Raw genomic sequence first — 21,944 nt, forward strand, 5'->3', positions numbered from 1 at the left:
CTGAAACCCAAACTAATGACAAACTGACCCCCAAACTAATGACTGACTGATGCCAAACTAAGAACTAACATCCAAATTAAAAACTGATGCCCAAACTAAAACTGACACTCCCAAAATAAAAACTGACTTCCAAACTAAAAACTGCCCCTTTTTTCCACCACCAGATTTTAAACATGCAAATTTTAACTGGGCTTGCTCTGAGGGGAGATCAAAGAGACTGGGATTGTTCTGAGGACAGATTGGAGAGACCGGGATTGATCTGAGGACAGATCGGAGAGACCGGGATTGATCTGAGGACAGATCGGAGAGACCGGGATTGATCTGAGGACAGATCGGAGAGACTGGGATTGATCTGAGGACAGATCGGAGAGACTGGGATTGATCGGAGAGACTGGGATTGATCTGAGGACAGATCGGAGAGACTGGGATTGATCTGAGAGACCGGGATTGATCTGAGGACAGAGCGGAGAGACCGGGATTGATCTGATGACAGATCGGAGAGACCAGGATTGATCTGAGGAGAGATCGGAGAGACCGGGATTGATCTGAGGACAGATCGGAGAGACCGGGATTGATCTGATGACAGATCGGAGAGACCGGGATTGATCTGAGGAGAGATCGGAGAGACCGGGATTGATCTGAGAGACCGGGATTGATCTGAGGACAGATCGGAGAGACCGGGATTGATCTGAGGACAGATCGGAGAGACCGGGATTGATCTGAGGACAGATCGGAGAGACCGGGATTGATCTGAGGAGAGATCGGAGAGACCGGGATTGATCTGAGGACAGATCGGAGAGACCGGGATTGATCTGAGGACAGATCGGAGAGACCGGGATTGATCTGATGACAGATCGGAGAGACCGGGATTGATCTGAGGAGAGATCGGAGAGACCGGGATTGATCTGAGGACAGATCGGAGAGACTGGGATTGGGTTGAGGAGAGAACCGAGCAACTGGATTTGTATTGATGAGAGATCAGAGAGACTGGGTATATTCTGGGGAGTGCCTGAGGTGTGATCGGAGAGACTGGGTTCGCTCGGACGGTCACGCAATATTCAGACTCGCCCCATGGATAGGGAAAGTTAACGGGGGGGGTCATGATGGTCACGGACGGGAAGGTTCACATGGGGGAGTCTCGGACGGGGAAGATTCACATGGGGTGTCAGAGCACGGAGTTGAAGCTGATTCCGGGGTCACGGACGGGTTGCACTGGGATAACATGGACTCCGTGGGCCGAAGGGCCCGTGTCTGAGGGTGGGGAGGGCAGGAAGTGGGGAAGATAGTAACGTGCGCGCGCAATGATGTAAACGCGCCTCGCGCACTCACGTCGTCCATCAGTAAAATGATGATATTGGGCGCGCTCCCGTTCCCGCTCGCGCTCGCCGCCGCCGCCGCCGCCAGCAGCGCGAGGATCCGCCACATCGCGGCCATGATCATCGCCGCCTGTAACCCGTCCACGTGACAGAAGGTCATAGGTCACACGTCATCTTCGTCACGTGATCGCCGGGAAGATGGCGGTGTGTGTGGCCGTGATCGCCAAAGAGGTGAGGCCGGAATTGGGGAGTGAAGGGGCGTGTGGTGTTGGGCCGGGAGCGGTCAACGGCAGGGGGCTTCAGTTCTCCGTCTCCTCCTGTGGCCTCGCTTCTGGCCCTTCCCTCCGAGTGACTGGATGGACCGGGGTTCTTGGCGTCTGAGATCTGAGCCCCAACCTCTCGAAACCGGCCTCTGAGAACCGGTAACCAGCGACGAGCGCCGGTTATAGCCTCACGCGTCCCGAGGCTGAGTAGGAGGAAGAGTCCGCTGGCTTTCTCCATCACAGAGTCATACAAAAGTACACACAGAAACAGGCCCTTCGGTCCATCTAGTTACGGCCAAACCACTTAATCTGCCTATACGAATCGATTCGCACTAGGACCATAGCAGAGGCACACTGACACGCACACACAGTCTCTCCCTCTCCCTCACGCACAGACTCTCAAAGGCACACGCAGAGACACAGATGGACATAGACATACACACACGGACACAGGTGCACACACACGCAGTGACAGACACAGGTACGGACACACACACACACACACACGGACAGAGAGACAGACAGGCGCGCACACACTCACAGATGCAGAAGGAAAACAGATACAGACACACACATATGGACACAGGAGCACAAGGAAAACACACGAGGACATACATGGATATGCACAGGCACACACACACAGACTGACACAGACAGACGGAATCGGAGACAGTGACACGGACACTGACACTGACACACAGATACACAAACAGACATGCACACATGCACCGACACACCCACACCCACACATACACAATGGCACTGGTTAGGACTGGACCCAGCATTAAAACTGCCTATAGCTCGATTGTGAATCATTCCCCAGGGTTGGTCGGTCTGTCTGTTGTGTGTCTAACTCCAGGACGATCGTCTGTCCTCTCACTGACACCTTTTGCCCAGTTTGTTTCTAACGCTAGGCCTTCAATGTTTGGATCATTTGCTCTAATTTCCTTGTGGCTTGCTAGCAGATGTCATTTGTTATTATTTCTGTGTGGTAGCTTGTAATGCTTGCCACTTGGGATGGAGGAGCAACTCCTCATATGTGTCTGGGTAGCCTTCAACCTGATGGCATGAGTGTCGATTTCTCCTTCCAGTCAATGTTTTTCCTTTATTTTTTTTTCTTTTCCACTCCCCCACAGCCATTTCTTCTATTCCCCATTCTGACCTCTTACCTCTTCTCACCTGCCTGTCGCCTCCCACTGTGTCCACTTCTCCTTCTCACTTTCCCATGGTCCATTTTCCTCCCCTGTCACATTCCTTCCTCTCTCGCCCTCAATCTTTCCAACTCACCTGGCCTCACCTATCCACCTTCCCCTCCCTCCCTCCCTCCCTCCCTCATCTCCTCCCTCCCTCCCTCATCTCCTCCCTCCCTCCCTCATCTCCTCCCTCCCTCATCTCCTCCCTCCCTCCCTCCCTCCCTCATCTCCTCCCTCCCTCCCTCATCTCCTCCCTCCCTCCCTCCCTCATCTCCTCCCTCCCTCCCTCCGTCCTTCCCTCATCTCCTCCCTCCCTCCCTCATCTCCTCCCTCCCTTCCTCCCTCATCTCCTCCCTCCCTCCCTCCCTCATCTCCTCCCTCCCTCCCTCCCTCCCTCCTTCCCTCCCTCCCTCCCTCCTTCCCTCATCTCCTCCCTCCCTCCCTCCCTCCCTCATCTCCTCCCTCCCTCCCTCCCTCCCTCATCTCCTCCCTCCCTCCCTCCCTCCCTCATCTCCTCCCTCCCTCCCTCATCTCCTCCCTCCCTCATCTCCTCCCTCCCTCCCCTCCTCCCTCCCTCCCTCCCCTCCTCCCTCCCTCCCTCCCTCATCTCCCTCCCTCCCTCCCTCATCTCCTCCCTCCCTCCCTCATCTCCTCCCTCCCTCCCTCATCTCCTCCCTCCCTCATCCCCTCCCTCATCCCCTCATCCCCTCCCTCCCTCATCCCCTCATCCCCTCCCTCCCTCATCCCCTCATCCCCTCCCTCATCCCCTCATCCCCTCCCTCATCCCATCATCCTCATCCCCTCCCTCCCTCATCCCCTCATCCCCTCCCTCCCTCCCTCCCTCATCCCCTCATCCCCTCCCTCCCTCATCCCCTCATCCCCTCCCTCCCTCCCTCCCTCATCCCCTCATCCCCTCCCTCCATCCCTCCCTCATCCCCCTCATCCCCTCCCTCCCTACCTCCCTCCCTCATCCCCTCCCTCCCTACCTCCCTCCCTCATCCCCTCCCTCCCTACCTCCCTTCCTCATCCCCTCCCTCCCTACCTCCCTTCCTCATCCCCTCATCCCCTCCCTCCCTCATCCCCTCCCTCCCTCCCTCCCTCCCTCCCTCATCCCCTCCCTCCCTCCCTCCCTCCCTCCCTCCCTCATCCCCTCCCTCCCTCCCTCCCTCCCTCCCTCATCCCCTCCCTCCCTCCCTCCCTCATCCCCTCCCTCCCTCCCTCCCTCATCCCCTCCCTCCCTCTCTCCCCCATCCCCTCCCTCCCTCTCCCCCCTCCCTCCCTCTCTCCCTCACCCCTCCCTCCCTCTCTCCCTCATCCCCTCCCTCCCTCTCTCCCCGTCCCCTCCCTCCCTCTCTCCCTCATCCCCTCCCTCCCTCCCTCTCTCCCTCATCCCCTCCCTCCCTCATCCCCTCCCTCATCCCCTCCCTCCCTCCCTCCCTCATCTCCTCCCTCCCTCCCTCCCTCCCTCATCTCCTCCCTCCCTCCCTCCCTCATCTCCTCCCTCCCTCCCTCCCTCATCTCCTCCCTCCCTCCCTCCCTCATCTCCTCCCTCCCTCATCTTCTCCCTCCCTCCCTCCCTCATCTTCTCCCTCCCTCCCTCCCTCCCTCCCTCCCTCCCTCCCTCATCTTCTCCCTCCCTCCCTCCCTCATCTCCTCCCTCCCTCATCCCCTCCCTCCCTCCCCCCCTCCCTCCCTCCCTCATCCCCTCCCTCCCTCCCTCATCCCCTCCCTCCCTCATCCCCTCCCTCCCTCCCTCCCTCCCTCCCTCCCTCCCTCCCTCCCTCATCCCCTCCCTCCCTCCCTCCCTCCCTCATCCCCTCCCTCCCTCTCTCCCTCATCCCCTCCCTCCCTCCCTCTCTCCCTCATCCCCTCCCTCCCTCCCTCTCTCCCCCCTCCCTCCCTCCCTCCCTCCCTCCTCCCCTCCCCTCCCTCCCTCATCCCATCCCCTCCCTCCCTCATCCCCTCCCTCCCTCCCTCCCTCCCTCATCTCCTCCCTCCCTCCCTCATCTCCTCCCTCCCTCCCTCCCTCATCTCCTCCCTCCCTCCCTCCCTCATCTCCTCCCTCCCTCCCTCCCTCATCTCCTCCCTCCCTCCCTCCCTCCCTCCCTCCCTCATCTTCTCCCTCCCTCCCTCCCTCCCTCCCTCATCTTCTCCCTCCCTCCCTCCCTCCCTCATCTTCTCCCTCCCTCCCTCCCTCATCTTCTCCCTCCCTCCCTCCCTCCCTCCCTCATCTCCTCCCTCCCTCCCTCCCTCATCTCCTCCCTCCCTCCCTCATCTCCTCCCTCCCTCCCTCCCTCCCTCCCTCCCTCCCTCCCTCATCTCCTCCCTCCCTCCCTCCCTCCCTCATCTCCTCCCTCCCTCATCTCCTCCCTCCCTCCCTCATCTCCTCCCTCACTCCCTCCCTCCCTCCCTCCCTCCCTCCCTCCCTCCCTCCCTCCCTCCCTCCCTCCCTCCCTCCCTCCCTCCCTCCCTCATCTTATTCTGGCATCTTCCCCTTTCTTTCCAGTCCTGATGAAGGGTCTCGGCCTAAAATCTACCTGACCTGCTGAGCTCCTCCAGCATTTTGTATGTGTTGCTCTGGATTTCCAGCATCTGCGGAATCTCTTGTGCTAATCTTTTACAAGTTTAAGGCTGCCATGTGGATTGTTGAGAGTGGCCTGTGATTGTAGTGGTACAGTGCCTATAATAGTGAAATGTAGCAGACCATAAGACTGTGATATATAGGAGCAGAATTAGGCCATTTGGCCCATTGACTCTGCTCTGCCATTACATGATGGCCAATCCAATTCCCCCTCAGCCCCACTCTCCTGTTTCCCCCCCCATATCCCTTCATGTCCTGACCAATCAAGAATCTATCAACTTTTGCCTTAAATATACCCAATGACTTGGCCTCCACAGCTGCCTGTGGCAAAGAATTCTACAGATCCACCACTCTCTGGCTAAAGAAATTGCTCCTCACCTCTGTTTGCTATGTCCTCTTGTCTTATACTCTCTCACCTGAGATACTCTCCTACATACATATCCATTCTATCAAGGCTTTTCACCATTCGATAGGTTTCAATGAGGTCAGCCCTCATTCTTCTGAATTCCAACGAATACAGGCCCAAAGCCATTAAACGCTCTTCATATGACAAGCCATTCAATCCTGAAATAATTTTCGTGAACCTCCTTCGAACCTTCTCCTGTTTCAGCACATCCTTTCTAGGATAAGGGGCCCAAAACTGCTCCCAGTGAGTCCTCAGCAGTGCTTTATTATGTCTCAACATTGCAACCTTGCTTTTATATTCCAGTCCTCTTGAAATGAATGCTATTATCGCCTTTGTCTTCCTCACCACTAACTCAACCTGCAAATTAACCTTTAGGGAATCCTGCACAAGGACTCCCGAGTCCCTTTTGCACCTCAGATCTTTGTATTTTTTTCTCCATTTAGGAAGTAGTCAACTCTTTCATTTCTTCTACTGAAGTGCATGACCATACACTTTCTGACACTGTATTCCATTTGCCATTTCTTTGCCCATTCTCCTAATCTGTCTAAGTCCTCTGTAGCCTCTCTACTTCCTCAACACTACCTGCCCCTCAACCTATCTTCATATCATCTGCAAACTTTGCAACAAAGCCATCAATTCCATCATCCAAATCATTGACATATAATGTAAAAAGAATCAGCTCCAACACAGACCCCTGTGGAACACCACTAGTCACCGGCAGCTAACCAGAAAAGGCTCCTTTTATTCCCACTCTTTGCCTCCTGCCAATCAGCCACTGCTTTATCCATGCTAGAATCTTCCCTGTAATTCCACGGGCTTGTAGCTTGTTAAGCAGCCTCGTGTGGCACCTTGTCAAAGGCCTTCTGAAAATCCAATTACATAACAACCACTGATTCTTCTTTGTCTTATCTGCTTGTTATTTCTTCATTGAATTCCAACAGATTTGTCAGGCAAGATTTTCCCTTGAGGAAACCATGCCGACTACAGCCTATTTTATCATGTGCCTCCAAGTACCCCGAGACCACATTCTTAGCAATCAGCTCCAGCGTCTTCCCAAACACTGTCAGACCAACTGGCCTATAGTTACCTTTTTTCTGCCTCTCTCCCTTCTTGAAGAATGAATTGACAGTTTCAATTTTCCAGTCTTCCAGAACCATCCCAGAATATAGTGATTCTTGGAAGATCATTACTAATGCCTCCACAATCTCTTGAGACACCTCTTTCGGAACCCTGGAGTGTACACTATGTGGTCCAGGTGACTTATCTACCTTCAGACCTTTCAGTTTCCCAAGAACCTTCTCTCTAGTTATGATAACTTCACACAGTTCATAACCCCTGATATCTGGAACTTCCACCATAGTGCTAGTGTCTTCCACCGTGAAGACTGATGCAAAATACTTAGTCTGACATTTCCTTGTCCCCCATTATTACCTTTCCAGCATCGTTTTCCCCAGTCCGATATCCATACTTGCCTTTCTTTTAAGTATCAGAAGAAACTGTTGGTAGCCTCTTTAATATTATTGGCTAGCTTACTTTGGTATTCTATCTTTACATTCTTTTTGTAATTTATTTTTTATTGAAGTTCATCATCAAACAGACATTTTTTTAAGATGTACTTCGGATATTATATATATTGTATAGACATACGTACCACAAATCTTCAAATAATATTTGTCTGAGGTATACACTTATAGAAAGGAGAGGAAAGAAAGAACAAGCAAAAGGAGAAAACTATGTACAAGTAGTGATCTTTGTTACAACATATTCATTGATTTGTGGGAATAAAATCAGGCCTATGAGGTGTTATGTAGTTAAAACACTTTTCCCAGTATGAATCGAATTGTTCCAACTTGTGATTAACAGATGCTGTTATCTTCTCCATTTTGTAAATGTTGTCTATCTTTATATTCTTAATGACTTTTTTGGTTGCCTTCTGTTGTTATTTAAAAGCTTCCCACTCCTCTAACTTTCCACTATTTTTTGCTCTATTATATGCCCTCTCTTTGGCTTTTATGTTGGCTTTCAACTTCTCTTGTTAGCCACAGTTGTGAAATCTTGCCTTTAGAATACTTCTTCCTCTTTGGGATGTATGTATCCTGTGCCTTCCGAATTGCTTCCAGAAATTTCAACGGTTGATGCTCTGCTGTCATCCCTACAAGTGTTGTTTTCTGGTCAATTCTGGCCAAATGCTCTTTCATGCCTCTGCAATTCCCTTTACTTCACTGTAATAGCGAGATGTCTGACTTTCGCTCCTCCTTCTCAAATTTCAGTGTTAATTTGATTGTATTATGATCACTTGCCCCAAGGTTTGTTTTTACCTCAAGCTCTCTAATCAATTCTGGTTCACTGCACAACACCCAAATCCGGAATAGCTGGTCCTCCAGTAGGCTCAACCACGAGCTACTCCGAAAAGCCATCTCATAGCCATTCTAGAAATTCCCTCTCCTGTAATCCAGCATCAACCTGATGTTCCCAATCTACCCGGCATATTGAAGTCCCCATGACTATTGTAACATCACCCTTTTGGCATGTATTTTCTATCTCCTGTTGTAATTTGTAGGCCACATCCTTACTACCGTTTGGGGGTCTGTATACAACTCCCATAAGGGTCTTTTTACCCTTGCAGTTTCTTAGCTCTTTCCACAAATGAATCAGCACCTCTGACCCTATGTCACCTCTTTCTAATGATTTGATTTCATTTTTTACTGTCAGAGCAACGCCACCCCCTCTGCCTTCCTGCCAGTCCTTTTGTTACAATGTGTAACCTTGGACATTAAGCTCTCAGCTGTAATCTTCTTTCAGCCATGATTCAGTGATGCCTACAGCATCATACATGCCAATCTGTAACTGTCATCCAGGTTCACCTTCTTTATTCCATACACTGTGCTCTTTCAAATGTAACACCTTCAGGCCTGTATTCTCCCTTTTCGATTTTGTCCACCTTTTACTTTGCAACTTATCCTGTTGACTGCTATTTTGCCCTATCAACAGCCTCTCTTTGCTAGGAGTCTCACTACACTATGGAAGGATAGGAAGGTAGGCAGAGGGGGAGGCGTGGCTTTATTGGTAAGAAATGATATTAAATCATTAGAAAGAGGTGATATAGGATCGGAAGGTGCAGAATCTTTATGGGTTGAGCTAAGGAATAGCAGGGGTAAAAGGACCCTGATGGCAGTTATTTATAGGCCTCCAAACAGCTGCAGTGATGTGAACTACAAATTACAACTGGAAATAGAAAAAGCTTGTGTGAAGGGCAGTGTTATGATAATTGTGGGGGATTTTAACATGCGAGTGGATTGGGAAAATCAGGTCGGCACTGGATCTCAAGAGAGAGAATTTGTAGAATGTCTGCGAGATGGCTTTTTAGAACAGCTTGTTGTTGAGCCCACCAGGGGATCGGCTGTACTAGATTGGGTATTGTGTAATGAACCGGAGGTGATTAGAGAGATTGAGGTGAAGGAACCCTTAGGAGGCAGTGATCATAACATGATTCAGTTCACTGTGACATTTGAGAAAGAGAAGCCGAAATCTGATGTGTTGGTATTTCAGTGGAGTAAAGGAAATTACAGTGGCATGAGAGAGGAACTGGCCAAAATCGACTGGAAAGAGACACTGGCGGGAAAGACGGCAGAGCAGCAGTGGCTGGAGTTTATGCGAGAAGTGAGGAAGGTGCAAGACAGGTATATTCCAAAAAAGAAGAAATTTTCGAATGGAAAAAGGATGCAACCGTGGCTGACAAGAGAAGTCAAAGCCAAAGTTAAAGCAAAGGAGAGGGCATACAAGGAAGCAAAAATTAGTGGGGAGACAGAGGATTGGGAAGTTTTTAAAAGCTTACAAAAGGAAACTAAGAAGGTCATGAAGAGGGAAAAGATGAACTATGAAAGGAAGCTAGCAAATAATATCAAAGAGGATACTAAAAGCTTTTTCAAGTACATAAAGAGTGAAAAACAGGTGAGAGTAGATATAGGACCGATAGAAAATGATGCTGGAGAAATTGTAATGGGAGATAAGGAGATGGCAATACAATACATTGTAAATACAATATTATAAATACAATATAATACAATACAAGATATTCCCTAGGATCCTGAGGGAAGTTAGTGTAGAAATAGCAGGGGCTCTGACAGAAATATTTCAAATGTCATTAGAAACAGGGATGGTGCCGGAGGATTGGCGTTTTGCTCATGTTGTTCCATTGTTTAAAAAGGGTTCTAAGAGTAAACCTGGTAATTATCGGCCTGTGAGTTTGACGTCAGTGGTGGGTAAATTGATGGGGAGTATTCTTAGAGATGGTATATATAATTATCGGATAGACAGGGTCTGATTAGGAACAGTCAACATGGATTTGTGCGTGGAAGGTCACGTTTGACAAATCTTAATGAATTTTTTGATGAGGTTACTAAGAAAGTTGACGAGGGTAAAATGGTGGATGTTGTTTATATGGACTTCAGTAAGGCCTTTGACAAGGTTCCACACGGAAGGTTAGTTAGGAAGGTTCAATCGTTAGGCATTAATATTGAAGTAGTAAAATGGATTCAGCAATGGCTGGATGGGAGACGCCAGAGAGTAGTGGTGGATAACTGTTTGTCAGATTGGAGGAGGGTGTGTAGCGGTGTGCCTCAGGGATCTGTGCTGGGTCCAATGTTGTTTGTAACATATATTAATGATCCAGATGATGGGGTGGTAAATTGGATTAGTAAGTATGCAGATGATGCTAAAATAGGTGGTGTTGTGGATTATGAGGTAGGTTTTCAAAACTTGCAGAAAGATTTAGGACAGTTAGAAGAGTGGGCTGAAAGATGGCAGATGGAGTTTAATGCTGAAAAATGTGAGGTGCTACATTTTGGTAGAACTAATCAAAATAGGACATACATGGTAAATGGTAGGGCATTAAAGAATGCAGTAGAACAGAGGGATCTAGGAATAATGGTGCATAGTTCCCTGAAGATAGAATCTCATGTGGATAGGGTGGTGAAGAAAGCTTTTGGTATGTTGGCTTTTATTAATCACAGCATTGAGTAAGGAGTTGGGATGTAATGTTGAAATTGTACAAGGCATTGGTAAGGCCAAATCTGGAGTATTGTGTACAGTTCTGGTCACCGAATTGTAGGAAAGATGTCAATAAAATTGAGAGAGTACAGAGGAGGTTTACTAAAATGTTGCCTGGGTTTCATCTCCTAAATTACAGAGAAAGGTTGAACAAGTTAGGTCTTTATTCTTTGGAGTGTAGAAGGTTGAGGGGGGACTTGATAGAGGTGTTTAAAATTATGGGGGGGATTGATAGAGTTGACGTGGATAGACTTTTTCCATTGAGAGTGGGGAAGATTCAAACAAGAGGACATGAGTTGAGAGTTAGAGGACAAAAATTTAGGGGTAACATGAGGGGGAACTTCTTTACTTAGAGAGTGGTAGCTGTGTGGAACGAGCTTCCAGCAGAAGTGGTTGAGGCAGGTTCGATGTTGTCATTTAAAGTTAAATTGGATAGATATATGGACAGGAAAGGAATGGAGGGTTATGGGCTGAGTGCAGGTCGGTGGGACTAGGATAGGGTAAGAGTTAGGCACGGACTAGAAGGGCCGAGATGGCCTGTTTCCGTACTGTAATGGTTATATGGCAGAGGAACTGAACGAGTATTTTGCATCAGTCTTCACTGAGGAAGACATCAGCAGTATACCGGACACTCAAGGGTGTCAGGGAAGAGAAGTGTGTGCAGTCACAATTACGACAGAGAAAGTACTCAGGAAGCTGAATAGTCTAAAGGTAGATAAGTCTCCCGGACCAGATGGAATGCACCCGCGTGTTCTGAAGGAAGTAGCTGTGGAGATTGCGGAGGCATTAGCGATGATCTTTCAAAAGTCAATAGGTTCTGGCATGGTTCCGGAGGACTGGAAGATTGCAAATGTCACTCCGCTATTTAAGAAGGGGGCAAGGAAGCAAAAAGGAAATTATAGACCTGTTAGCTTGACATCGGTGGTTGGGAAGCTGTTGGAGTCGATTGTCAGGGATGAGGTTACAGAGTACCTGGAGGCATATGACAAGATAGGCAGAACTCAGCATGGATTCCTTAAAGGAAAATTCTGCCTGACAAACATATTGCAATTTTTTGAGGAAATTACAAGTAGGCTAGACAAGGGAGATGCAGTGGATGTTGTGTACTTGGATTTTCAGAAGGCCTTTGACAAGGTGCCACACATGAGGCTACTTAAGGTAAGAGTTCATGGAATTACGGGAAAGTTACATACATGGATAGAGCGTTGGCTGATTGGCAGGAAACAGAGAGTGGGAATAAAGGGATCCTATTCTGGTTGGCTGCCGGTTACCAGTGGTGTTCCACAGGGATCAGTGTTGAGGCTGCTACTTTTTACGTTGTACATCAACGATTTGGATTATGAAATAGATGGCTTTGTGGCTAAGTTTGCTGATGATAAGAAGATAGGTGGAGGGGCCGGTAGTGCTGAGGAAACAAATAGTCTGCAGAGAGACTTGGATAGATTGGGAGAATGGACAAAGAAGTGGCAAATGAAATACAATGTTGGAAAGTGTATGGTTATGCACTTTGGCAGAAGAAATAAACAGGCAGACTACTATTTAAATGGGGAGAGAATTCAAAGTTCTGAGATGCAACGGGACTTGGGAGTCCTTGTACAGGATACCCTTCAGGTTAACCTCCAGGTTGAGTCTGTAGTGAAGAAGGCGAATGCAATGTTGGCATTCATTTCTAGAGGAATAGAGTATAGGAGCAGGGATGTGATGTTGAGGCTCTATAAGGCACTGGTGAGACCTCACTTGGAGTACTGTGGGCAGTTTTGGGCTCCTTATTTAAGAAAGGATGTGCTGACGTTGGAGAGGGTTCAGAGAAGATTCACTAGAATGATTCCGGGAATGAGAGGGTTAACATATGAGGAACGTTTGTCCGCTCTTGGACTGTATTCCTTGGAGTTTAGAAGAATGAGGGGAGACCTCATAGAAACATTTCGAATGTTGAAAGGCATGGACAGAGTGGATGTGGCAAAGTTGTTTCCCATGATGGGGGAGTCTAGTATGAGAGGACATGACTTAAGGTTTGAAGGGCACCCATTCAGAACAGAAATGCGAAGAAATTTTTTTAGTCAGAGGGTGGTGAATCTATGGAATTTATTGCCACGGGCAGCAGTGGAGGCCAAGTCATTGGGTGTATTTCAAGCAGAGATTGATAGGTATCTGAGTAGCTAGGGCATCAAAGGTTATGGTGAGAAGGCGGGGGAGTGAGACTAAATGGGAGAATGGATCAGCTCATGATAAAATGGCGGAGTAGACTCGATGGGCCGAATGGCCAACTTCTATTCCTTTGTCTTATGGTCTACACATTGCCTTTGTGTGTAAAGCAACTACAACATCTGCACTATCAGTCCGGTTTCCACCCTCCTGCCAAATTAGTTTAAACCCTCCTGAATAACTAGCCAACCTGCCCGCAAAGATATTGGACCCCTTTGTGTTCAGGTGTAACGCGTCCCTTGTATACAGGTACATTGCAGTGGTGTCGTGCATGTAATAGTGAAGCATCTGTGACTGTTAACTCCTGTTCATCGCTCTCATGTAGAATTATCCTTTGTACATCAAAACGGTGCCGACGGAGAATGAGCTGAAGTTTCATTACACAGTACACACTTCGCTGGACGTTGTGGCGGAGAAGATTTCAGCAGTGGGGAAGGCGCTGGTCGATCAAAGAGAACTCTACTTGGGTCTGCTGTACCCCACTGAGGATTACAAAGTGTATCCTTCCTACAGCGCTGAGCATTGGGACTGGGTGTGGGGCAAGGGTTCAAGGAACTGGGTTTCTCTGGGGTTGAGAGATGACTGAGGCAATGACACTGGGGTTGGGTGGGGTGTCTGTAAAGGAATGGCTTGGGGAGAGGTTGATTTGTGTTGGTGCAGTGTGTTCAAGGCAGTGAATTGAAGGATTTCCACTGAGCCCCTGTTCAGAACTTGTGCTCTGAGTTCAAAAGTGAGTTGACTTGGACTGATTGATAGAATGGGCAAAAAAGTGGCAGATCAAAGTTCAAAGTAAAATTTATTGTCAGAGTACATACAACCCTGAAACTTTTTCTGTGGGCATACTCAGTAAATCTGTAGAACAGTAACTGTAAACAATGCACAACAAACTGTACAAATGGATATGTAAGTAAATAGTAATACATAACCAGGTTGAAATAACAAGATACAAGATGAGTGTTGTTATCCCTTTTTGTTCGAGTGCCTGATGGTGGAGGAGTGGTGACTGCCCTGAGCCCCACTGCTCCTGCAGCCAATATAGCATCGTGTATGGTCATGCGCTTTGGTCGAAGGAATAAAGGTGTACACTATTTTCAAAATGGCGAGAAAATTCAAAAATCATTGGAAACCATGCAGGATTTCTTAAAAGGTTAGCTTGCAGGTTGAGTCGGTGGTATGGAAGGCAAATACAATGGAGAAGATGTTTTCTACAGTGGGGGAGTCAGAATAGAGAAACATCCATTTAGAACAGAGATGAGGAGGAATTTCTTGGACCAGAGGGCGGTGAATCTGTGAAAATCATTGCCACAGGCGGCTATAGAGACCAACTGTTTGGATGTATTTAAAGCGGAGGTTGCTCGGTTTTTGATTAGTCAGGATATCAAAGGTTACGGGGAGAAGGCAGGAGAATGGGGCTCAGTGTGAAAAAAATCAGCCATGATGAGATGATGAAGCAGGCACGACAGGCCAAGTGGCCTGGTCCTGCCCGATATCTTCTGGTCCAGTGACCGTATGTGTCAGCTCAGTGTGGCTCGCCCACAGGGAGGCTTCACCAGCAGAATTTCAACCTTAACCCCACTCCCAGATACGGCTACGTCACCAACACCAAAGTGAAATTTGTTATTGTGGTAGATTCTTCCAACATCGCACTGAGGGATAATGAAATCCGTAGTGTAAGTTACTCAGTGGCTGATGTGTGGGCTTTAGAGAATCTGAGAGGGTTGGTGAGTGTGTAAACATCCCCTGGTGTAGGTGAGTGGTGGAATCTGGACAGAGTTGATGAGTGTGTAAATGACCTGTCGTGTAGGTGAGTGTGGGAGTCTGGGAGAGTTGATGATTGTGTAATCAACTTCTCGTTTAGACAAGTAGCAGAATCTGGGGGAGTTGATGAGTGTGTAAATATTCCCTATTGTAGATGAATACTGGAATCTGGGGGAGTTGAGTGGATAAATGTTTCCTTGTGTAGGTGAGTAGTCGAATCTGGAGGAGTTGATGAGTGTGTAAATGTTTCCTCATGTAAGTGAGTAGTGGAATCTGGGGGAGATGATGAGTGTGTAAATGTTTCCTCATGTAGGTGAGTAGTGGAATATGGGGGAGTTGAACATAGACATAGAACATAGAATAGTACAGCACAGTACAGGCCCTTCGGCCCACAATGTTGTGCCGACCCTCAAACCCTGCCTCCCATTTAAGCCCCCACCTTAAATTCCTCCCTATACCTGTCTAGTAGTCTCTTGAACTTCACTAGTGTATCTGCCTCCAACACTGACTCAGGCAGTGCATTCCACGCACCAACCACTCGCTGAGTAAAAAAACCTTCCTCTAATATCCCCCTTGAACTTCCCAGCCCTTACCTTAAAGCCATGTCCTCTTGTATTGAGCAGTGGTGCCCTGGGGAAGAGGCGCTGGCTATCCACTGTATCTATTCCTCTTATTATCTCGTACACCTCTATCATGTCTCCTCTCATCCTCCTTCTCTCCAAAGAGTAAAGCCCTAGCTCCCTTAATCTCTGATCATAATGCATACTTTCTAAACCAGGCAGCATCCTGGTAAATCTCCTCTGTACCCTTTCCAATGCTTCCACATCCTTCCTATAGTGAGGTGACCAGAACTGGACACAGTGCTCCAAGTATGGCCTAACCAGAGTTTTATAGAGCTGCATCATTACATCGCGACTCTTAAACTCTATCCCTCGACTTATGAAAGCTAACACCCCATAAGCTTTCTTAACTACCCTATCCACCTGTGAGGCAACTTTCAGGGATCTGTGGACATGTACCCCCAGATCCCTCTGCTCCTCCACACTACCAAGTATCCTGCCATTTACTTTGTACTCTGCCTTGGAGTTTGTCCTTCCAAAGTGTACCACCTCACACTTCTCCGGGTTGGACTCCATCTGCCACTTCTCAGCCCACTTCTGTATCCTATCAATGTCTCTCTGCAATCTTCAACAATCCTCTACACTATCTACAACACCACCAACCTTTGTGTCGTCTGCAAACTAGCCAACCCACCCTTCTACCCCGACATCCAGGTCGATAATAAAAATCACGAAAAGTAGAGGTCCCAGAACAGATCCTTGTGGGACACCACTAGTCACAATCCTCTAATCTGAATGTACTCCCTCCACCACCACCCTCTGCCTTCTGTAGGCAAGCCAATTCTGAATCCACCTGGCCAAACTTCCCTGGATCCCATGCCTTCTGACTTTCTGAATAAGCCTACCTTGTTGAGTGTGTAAATGTTCCTCGTGTAAGTGAGTAGTGGAATCTGGGGGAGTTGATGAGTGTGTACATGTTTCCTCGTGCCAGTGAGTAGTGGAATCTGGAGGAGTTGGTAAACAGCCCCTTGTGTAGGTGAGTAATGGAATTTGGGGGAGCTGAGTGTGTAAATGTTTCCTCGTGTAGGTGAATAGTGGAACCTGGGGGCTTGAGTGTGTAAATGTTCACTCGTGTAGGTGAGTTTTGAAATCTGGGGGAGTTGAGTGTGTAAATGTTCCCCGGTGTAAGTGAGTATTGGAATTTGGGGTGTCGGTGAGTGTGTAAATGTTCCCCGGTGTAGGTGAGTAGTGGAATTTAGGGTGTCGGTGAGTGTGTAAATGTTCTCTCGTGTAGGTGAGTGGTGGAATTTGGGGTGTCGGTGAGTGTGTAAATGTTCTCTCGTGTAGGTGAGTAGTGGAATTTGGGGTGTCGGTGAGTGTGTAAATGTTCCCCGGTGTAGGTGAGTAGTGGAATTTGGGGTGTCGGTGAGTGTGTAAATGTTCCCCGGTGTAGGTGAGTAGTGGAATTTGGGGTGTCGGTGAGTGTGTAAATGTTCCCCGGTGTAGGTGAGTATTGGAATTTGGGGTGTCGGTGAGTGTGTAAATGTTCTCTCGTGTAGGTGAGTAGTGGAATTTAGGGTGTCGGTGAGTGTGTAAATGTTCCCTCGTGTAGGTGAGTTTTGAAATCTGGGGGAGTTGAGTGTGTAAATGTTCCCCGGTGTAAGTGAGTATTGGAATTTGGGGTGTCGGTGAGTGTGTAAATGTTCCCCGGTGTAGGTGAGTAGTGGAATTTAGGGTGTCGGTGAGTGTGTAAATGTTCTCTCGTGTAGGTGAGTGGTGGAATTTGGGGGTTTGATGAGTATAAGCAAGTGGTTGAATCTCGGGGAGTTAATAGGTATGTAGAGAGAAAAGGGATTAGTTTAAGGACTAATTGAAGTGAGGCTGATGGGTTGGTACACACTTAATGGTCTGAAGGGCCTGTTGCTCTGTTGTATATCTTGACTGGTGGAGTGCTGGCAGGCAGATGCTTTCACTATTTTTGCTTTTCTTTATAGATGTTTCGGAAGCTGCACAATTCCTACACTGATGTCATGTGCAATCCATTCTACAACCCGGGAGAAGTGATTCAGTCCAAGTAAGGAGTTTCCAATGCAAAACATTACAAAAGCTCTGGTCTTGAGAAACCACCAGCCAGGAGGCAGTGAATGAATGTTTGTGTTAGGTTGAGCTGGCTGATCTGCTGAGTACTTTGAGAATAGTTTTGTGCGTTTGAATACAGGAATTTTCTGTCTGTTCTACAGTAGGTATGACTTTATGTTGTGACAGTTGTCCATGGTCATGGGTTTTCGAATGCAAGTTTGATGTCAAGCACAGTCACTCTTGCCTTCTGTTTGCAGTTTTGCTCTTTTGCTTATTAGACCAGGTAGTCGGGCAATACCCAAACTGAGCGTCAGTGAGCATTTCGTACTGCCAGAGAGCAGTGATAACACTCCCATGGTGATGCTGATGGCTGAACGGGACCTGATGGGTAGTTTTCCACACTGCTAGCTCCTTGCCGGTTCTGTACCTGTACTGGAACAGCACGGCTTTGCAGCTGGTTCTGGGCTGCAGGTCTCAGCCCGGCAGCCGGGATGCTGTTTGGTGCCTTTCTGAACAGTGTGTTCAGCTTTGTTTGAATTCCACATGGAGTGAGTGAAATTGGCAAACTGGGTAGCTGAGGCAGAATATCCAGGGAATTCTTCTGACTGAACTGTTTGAAGGCTTCAGTCTTTGCGTCATGTCATGGTTAAGGTGGGACGGTTCTGGGATTTCCGTGTCCCTAATAATTTTAGTCCATAAGACATAGGAGCAGAATTAGGCTATTCAGCCCATCAAGTCTCCTCATTTTTCACCACTTCATATTAGGTGTGGCTGCGATGGGAGCATAATCCAATTTGCCTGTTGTGGGACCATTTTTCTCTTGTGCTGCCCAACATGTATGTGTCCTGTGTTGCAGCTTTTCAGTGTTTGGATCTATTTTTCTAGTCATAGGATTGTACAGTACAGAAATGGGCCCTTCACCTCACCTTGTCCATGCAGACGGTGATGTCTGTATATGCTATTCCCACTTTCCACAGCAGGGGCTGTGGCCCTCTACTCCCTTCCTATCCAGGTACCTGTCCAACATAGTAATGGAGTCAGTGCCACCATCCCCTCTAGCAACTCGTTCCAGATACCCCCTACCCTCTGTATGGGAAATATTTTCCACAGATTTCTCAATTTCTCCCTTCTCTGCTTAAACCTTGACCACTTTGGAACTTTGAATTTGAAGGTGGAGTGCAGAGTTCATGGTGGGAATCTTGGTAGTGTGGAGGAACACAGGGATCTTGGAGTCCACATCCTGGAAGTTTCTGTGCGAGTTGATAGGGTTGTATAGAGGACGTATGGTGCATCGGTCTTCATTAGTAGGGAGATTCAGTTCAAGAGCTGCGAGGAAATGTTGCAGCTCTATAAAAACATAGTTAGAATATTGTGAACACAAGAGATGCTGGAAATCCAGAGCAACACACACAAAGTGCTGGAGGAACTCAACAGGTCAGGCAGCATCAGTGGAAATGAATAAACAGTCGACATTTCAGGCCAAGACCCTTCATCAGTCCTGACGAAGGGTCATGGAGTATAGTGTTCAGTTCTGGTCACCTCATTGTCGGAAGCATGTGGAAGCTTTAGAGAGGGTGCAGAGGACATTTATCAGGATGCTACATACATCAAAGTTGCTGGTGAACGCAGCAGGCCAGGCAGCATCTATAGGAAGAGGCGCAGTTGACGTTTCAGGCCGAGACCCTTCGTCAGGACTAACTGAAGGAAGAGTGAGTAAGGGATTTGAAAGCTGGAGGGGGAGGGGGAGATGCAAAATGATAGGAGAAGACAGAAGGGGGAGGGATGGAGCCGAGAGCTGGACAGGTGATAGGCAGAAGGGGATACGAGAGGATCATGGGACAGGAGGTCCGGGAAGAAAGACGGGGGGGGGGGGTGACCCAGAGGATGGGCAAGAGGTATATTCAGAGGGACAGAGGGAGAAGAAGGAGAGTGAGAGAAAGAATGTGTGCATTAAAAAGAGTAACAGATGGGGTACGAGGGGGAGGTGGGGCCTAGCGGAAGTTAGAGAAGTCAATGTTCATGCCATCAGGTTGGAGGCTACCCATACGGAATATAAGGTGTTGTTCCTCCAACCTGAGTGTGGCTTCATCTTTACAGTAGAGGAGGCCGTGGATAGACATGTCAGAATGGGAATGGGATGTGGAATTAAAATGTGTGGCCACTGGGAGATCCTGCTTTCTCTGGCGGACAGAGCGTAGATGTTCAGCAAAGCGGTCTCCCAGTCTGCGTCGGGTCTCACCAATATATAAAAGGCCACATCGGGAGCACCGGACGCAGTATATCACCCCAGTCGACTCACAGGTGAAGTGATGCCTCACCTGGAAGGACTGTTTGGGGCCCTGAATGGTGGTAAGGGAGGAAGTGTAAGGGCATGTGTAGCACTTGTTCCGCTTACACGGATAAGTGCCAGGAGGGAGATCAGTGGGGAGGGATTGGGGGGACGAATGGACAAGGGAGTTGTGTAGGGAGCGATCCCTGCGGAATGCAGAGAGAGGCGGGGAGGGAAAGATATGCTTAGTGGTGGGATCCCGTTGGAGGTTTGCGTTTATCAGGATGCTGCCTGGATTAGAGAGCATGTTTTATGAGGATGGATTTGACTGAGTTAGGGCTTTTCTCTCTGAAGCGAAAGAGGATAGAGGTGACCTGATGTGCAAGATGATAAGAGGCATAGATCGAGTGGATAGCCAGAGATGTTTTCCCAGGGTGGAAATGACTAATACAAGGGAGCGTAATTTTAAGGTGATTGGGAGGAAAGTACAGAAGGGATGTCAGAGGTAGTTTTCTTTTACAAGAAGTGATGGGCATATGGATTGCCCTACCGGGGTGGTGGTAAAGGCAGATACATTAGGGGCATTTTTGTTTTAGTTTTCAATTTCCATCTGTAGTTCTATTTGCTCTATGATGACCTGACTTTATTAATGAGAGGAGTTTAGAGAGTCATAGAAATAGGCCCTTCAGCCCACTCTCTCTATTCTGACCATAATGTCCATTTGTACTAATCCCACTTATGTGCATTATTTCATATACCTCTGTGCTGTGCCGTGCCGTGATCATTCCTGCCCAGATGCATCTTAATGAGGTCGCTGATTGTTTACTGAGGCAAGGTCATTTAAATTTGTAAGCCTCCATCTGGATTGAGACCCCAGGTGTAGAGCTGTTTTGAGAAGTTTTCCCACTTTGCAGCCGGCACTTCCATGGGGATCACCCTCCCTGGGCTGTTCTCTGAACCATCTACATTTGTATTTGTAATTTGAGACTCCTGCAATTTACTTAGCACCATCTGCCCTGTGGTACTGATAGGCTGTGTTTCAATTCTCCGTGATGCCAAGGTGAGCCAGACCTATCCTGTGCAAAAGAAGGAACGGTTCTTTCTGTCAGTGGCAGAGGAAAGTGGTTGGCTGCCAATCCCCTCCAACCACCATACACTGCTCTTTCCTTATCAGGCAAATAGATGGCTGATTTCAGTTAACAAAGTATGGATAGTAAAGTTGTGCAATATTTTCCATTGGATGGGAGAGTGTTCAGCTGCAGAGTGGTAATGATCGTGGTTGCGGCCTGTTAATCTTCCAGCAGCAGCCTCTCACCTCCAGGAAAGAGGAGTGTTCTTGCAGGCTCGGTGGGCTCTGCATTGTGTTTCTGGGAACTCCAAATAACTGTTGCTTTTGTGCTATTTGTTTCAGAGTCTTTGACAACATGGTTTCTGGCATGATGGTCCAGGTGTGCTGAGGCTTTGACCTGGAATTCCTGCTTTCCTGTGGGCCTGTGCTGTTCAACCGTCCATCTGCTCAACTTACAAGACTGACTTAAATCAAATGCCATCTGCATTTATAGACAAACTTTTTTCAGCTCAAGAGTTATCACTCAAGTATACGTCGTGCATAATTCCCTTGAAAATCATAACATGATCAGTAGTGGGTAAGGTTTCCAGGTTGAGCTCAATAACCTGACCCACCTTCTGTTTCTAAACACCATTTCAGTGATTTGTTCCTGAATGGTAGACGGCAAGTTCTATGAAAGCAACACTGTTGTACAGCATATTGTTGCTCTCAGCAGCTGAACCTGTGACTTCCACACTGCTAAAACCTGGTACCCGCAGCAAGACTTGGGTTTTCATTCAGCTGAGACCCTGCTGTTGGAGAGAAGTGTCCCTGTATAATTGTGTATGTGGACGTTTCATTAATGCTCAGGAGTTTAACTAAATTTCATAATTTTCTGGTCTGCCATTAATTCAGGAGCCAATGTCATTTCTGTGTCATCTTTTTCATGGGGGAATCCATAATGGAAGATCTCCAATATAGGAAGTATTGGACTTGGATTTTGAGATTTTCTGTGCAGTCAGCCTGATGTTGGGTAGTGGAACTTACTTGAGTGTATATATTATATATTTTTTGCCTATTATTGTTGAATTGTAAATATAATTTCAGCCTTGGTATTCTGCTCTTTAGCGATACTTTGGGTAACACCAGCTGATGTACATCCTCTCAAATGTCAAACTCAGGATTCTGGTTGGCAAACTGAGAGCTTTCACCTTACA

At 48.0% G+C, this 21,944-nt stretch overlaps 2 protein-coding genes across 2 annotated transcripts in view; one reads left to right on the forward strand and one right to left on the reverse strand.

Annotated features, from left to right (window-relative positions):
* The window catches only part of galns (galactosamine (N-acetyl)-6-sulfatase), a 74,376-nt gene extending 72,900 nt beyond the window's left edge, over positions 1 to 1,476 (reverse strand). Inside the window, exon 1 of the mRNA XM_063067315.1 lies at positions 1,330 to 1,476. Within this exon, the coding sequence (XP_062923385.1) occupies positions 1,330 to 1,476 (147 nt within the window). The remainder of the gene's footprint in view (positions 1 to 1,329) is intronic.
* On the forward strand, positions 1,400 to 21,838 carry trappc2l (trafficking protein particle complex subunit 2L). The gene is made up of 5 exons (XM_063067316.1): positions 1,400 to 1,547; positions 13,339 to 13,511; positions 14,596 to 14,683; positions 17,326 to 17,405; positions 21,091 to 21,838. The coding sequence occupies exons 1-5, from the start codon at positions 1,515 to 1,517 to the stop codon at positions 21,134 to 21,136; spliced, it is 420 nt and encodes a 139-aa protein (XP_062923386.1). The 5' UTR covers positions 1,400 to 1,514; the 3' UTR covers positions 21,137 to 21,838.
* Positions 21,839 to 21,944: the final 106 nt, after the last annotated feature.

Source organism: Mobula hypostoma, chromosome 14 (assembly GCF_963921235.1).
Source record: "Mobula hypostoma chromosome 14, sMobHyp1.1, whole genome shotgun sequence".
In the NCBI taxonomy this organism is placed as follows: Eukaryota; Metazoa; Chordata; class Chondrichthyes; order Myliobatiformes; family Myliobatidae; genus Mobula; species Mobula hypostoma.